A 3,650-nucleotide genomic window follows, 5' to 3' on the forward strand; every position below is an offset into this window, starting at 1 on the left:
ATCATAATTTGCTACGAGCACTTGCGGAGAGCCAACACTTACTAAAGATAAGAATTTTTAAGGATACATCAAACACCTTAAGTAAAGGAAGTCATTTGAGGAAGTGGCTAACCAAAAGGGAGCCAGCTAACCTGAGACAAGGCCAGCTGATCTCCAAGAGTGCCTGCCTATTAGCAAACCGTCTCCGGGAGAGGAAGGTCCGGTGCGTGACCGGCCGGACACATTTCGCAGGGACCCGGGGCATGAGAGAGGCACTCACCTTACGTATACGATGGAACCGCTGGTGGAGAGCAGCCTCTTCCAACCGAAGGGGATCGATATTCCGCCGGGAGTTGAGGTGGTGGATTCCGCGACGGAAGGGTTAACGACCACGGGGGCAGTCACTCCCACCGGGGGGGTGGCAATGGAGGGATGCACGGAGAGGAGCGGCTGCGAGTTGATGGACCCACCGCCGCCGTGCGCTAGGGTCACGGTGGGTGGTGCCAAGGGGCCCGTTGAGGCCAGCGAGCCGACGGTGGTGAAGGCCTGGAGCACCTGGCCTCCCGACGCCAGGGCACCCGTTGGCACCAACTGAGGCACCGTCATCGTTAGGACAAGATTCCCGATGGCCTGCTGGCCGGCGTGATGGCCAGCAGCCCCTCCGAGGGTCTGCTGACCGTTGAGGACGACCGTTTGGTTCCCGAGCACCACGCCCCCGCCGGGACATGCGATGTACGATTGCACCGCTTCTGGGTGAGGCGTCTGCGAGTGGTGCTGCGCCTGCGGAGACGTGAAGTGGAGACCCGCCTGTCCGGAGGCGGAGGATGAGGTCAATTGCGCGATACCGTGAGGGGGCCCTCCTTGCAGCAGGATCTGCCCGGCCGCCAGAGCGACCGACCCGGTGCGGCACACCACGGGCGGGTGATGGTGGGCCCCCGAGGGCCCCTGGATCATCGGATTGGGCGCCGCCGAGGCCTCCTGCTGTCCGTCGGAGCTCAAACTACTGCAGCTGGACTCAGCGGCTTCGGAGCGGGCAGAGTCGCAGCGCGAGGAGGCCCTCGGGCCCGGAGGAACGAGGGCCCCCGGAGTGGTGGGCGAACTCTCACCGCAGAGGGTCACGAAACCTCGAGGCCCCACGTCCCCGGTCCCCCGATCCACGGTCACAGCCGCTACGTAATTCCCCTGGATGACGTCCGCGTCGGCGCCGGTAGGGGCCCCCCTGGCCCCCTTTTCGATGAAGGTGGTCCCCGCGCAAATCCTGGGGTGGGCGGGCGACGCATAGCTGCAGATTTGCTGCTGGTCTTCTCCGGCAGAGAGGGATTCGATGTGACCGCACATGTGCTGACCTGCCCCGAGATTCTTGAGGATGCCTGTCGAGCTCCCGCCGTACGCCAAGCTGGTGCCGGGGTAACCATTCGACTGAACTGAGGGGGGGGTGTATAAACCTCCGGGGTTGGGGCTGCCATTCACGAATTCAGCTTTTAGACCCGACTTCTTGCAAGTTAGGGGGGTCGCTGATGCAAATCCCCCACTCTGGGGATGCTGAAAAGCCACATTTTGCTGGCCAACAGAATAGGATTGGGCGAAATTATCTCCGGTCGACACGTATACTACCACATTTTGAATGGGTTGTTGCTCAGGCTTCCCGGACATCATCCCGAGCACGCGTAGGGGTGACGACAATGGGCAGCACCATCACTCGCGGTAATAAGTAATTTGATGCAGCTATCCTGATAGTTTTCAAGTTACACTGAAAAAATAAAAGAAGAGTTATTAACGATGACAGCGTCACAGTCTGCACGCACATTTATCCAAGCGTAAGTTAACATCTACGCTCTATAAATACACCCAGCATTTGCCTCCCAAATATTCCTCGAACTTCAAAAATGTATATAATGCCTATATTACTAACGCTAATGCGGCACGATTATATCCCTTGAGTCGTTCATGACTTAACGTACACTGCGTATGAGTGTTTGCGTCTGTCATGCAAGAGCTGCACAAAATAGAATGGATGCCAAAAAAGTATCGCGACAAGAGGATATTAATCTTCTTGAATATTCACCACGATTAGATTTTGACGATATCTGCATTCTTCCTGATCGTGTGCTGTGTTAAATCTGTACATATGTCACACCGTAACACTACTACACTGCATCTTATGGATTTCAAATATTATTAAATTGATAATATATCCACGACAACGGATTCCAATGCTGTTTTATGTTTACAATGATTTGATGTGCACTTTTTTCTAATAAGGCAACCGATGAAAAATGGATGAAAAGTAAATCAATATCGAACTAACGTTAAAACATACTTCAAATGAGATTATCTGGACATCATCTTTTTCAAGGCTATAATCATCCATCATCAAGGCAGAAAACTGAAAATTTCTGCTTTTGAGAGGCTAGGAGTAATCAAAATCTAAAACAATAATGCAAACCACAAATCAGGGCATTAATCTTTCACAAGTAGTACGAAGCCAAACATTATCTGCGACATAAAACTACATTGGTGGCGTTCCAATAATTTGAAACGATTAGTGTTTAACAAAAAATGATTAAATGTAAGACAAAAATCTTTCATTCCCCACATAAGGCTTTCCTAATAACCAAACAAAATTGTAGCATTTGCGAATTGAAAATGAATTCTCATTCTATAACCCAAAACACAGTTCAGCTAACTACTGAGAACGTAAATAAACCACATTACAAAAGCTCGGATTACATATGATAATTAATCATCCACTAATGGATGAACACATCCTCGTTAAATGAATCAACGATAATTAAGACTACTCACAACAGAAATACAATACCAGTAGAATATTACCTGCATGTCGTATATCATCGACGCAAATATCTAAATTCAGAAGAGCTCATATCCCTTCGCTGTTCACTGAACGTTACACGCAACTCACAACCAGTCGTATCAATGTCATCAACAAAGCAATCTCGAGCACTGTTCAACACCTGCGCGAAAACTACTCAATTTGGTCACTTACTCCGCAAAGGAACAAAAACATAAGTCTCTAGACGGTCTGCAAATATACACACAATAAATGAAACGTCTGCAACCCTGGAAAGGCAACATCGCAATAAACATATAACGACGTTACCTTTCCCTCCAGAATATTTCCGCCTATATGATGGGAAAATATGGTTTCCGTCCGACACTCCCAAGATCCTTCACGGACTAATCTCCAACCCAAACCAATGAATCGTAGATCCATGATGCATCTGTCGAGCTAACAAAACACTAATGTAACGCGTGGGGGAAGGAGTACGTTGGAAGTTTTGAAGATATATATTTAATATTAAAAATAGTTTTTATGAATGCTACTCAGCTTATTAGGGTAGTTCTTGTGAAATTATAATGAATCGATAGAAAAACGGCTGCTAGTTATGTTTAAAAATTCTCAATTTCATTTTCTTTCGTCACCATCATGGCCAGGTCGAGTATAAATATTTTTTTAATTGCCTGTTCATAAAATTAAAGATCTCCCTGAATTTTCGTTCCAGATAGTTAGTTGCCAACGCATTCATATAAACTCATAATATCTGAGCTCATGATGCAAAAAAATTTTAAAGTAGCTCAAGCTCCTTTAATTTTAAATTATTTCTTCAAGAGGCAATCCATTACGTCTGAAATAAGGTCAATTATTGTAC

General features: G+C 47.7%; 1 protein-coding gene across 1 annotated transcript; it reads right to left on the minus strand.

Annotated features, from left to right (window-relative positions):
• Positions 1 to 259: 259 nt before the first annotated feature.
• On the minus strand, positions 260 to 3,158 carry LOC139686963 (mucin-19-like; the record flags this gene model as incomplete). Its single annotated transcript, XM_071583994.1, has 2 exons — positions 2,815 to 3,158; positions 260 to 1,729 (listed from the first exon to the last, which is right to left on the minus strand). A coding segment is annotated over exon 2 (1,376 nt), but the record flags the coding sequence as incomplete, so codon positions are not given.
• Between the last annotated feature and the right edge of the window lie 492 nt (positions 3,159 to 3,650).

This window comes from Hetaerina americana, unplaced genomic scaffold (assembly GCF_022747635.1).
Source record: "Hetaerina americana unplaced genomic scaffold, ioHetAmer1.1.p SCAF_1573, whole genome shotgun sequence".
NCBI lineage: Eukaryota > Metazoa > Arthropoda > Insecta > Odonata > Calopterygidae > Hetaerina > Hetaerina americana.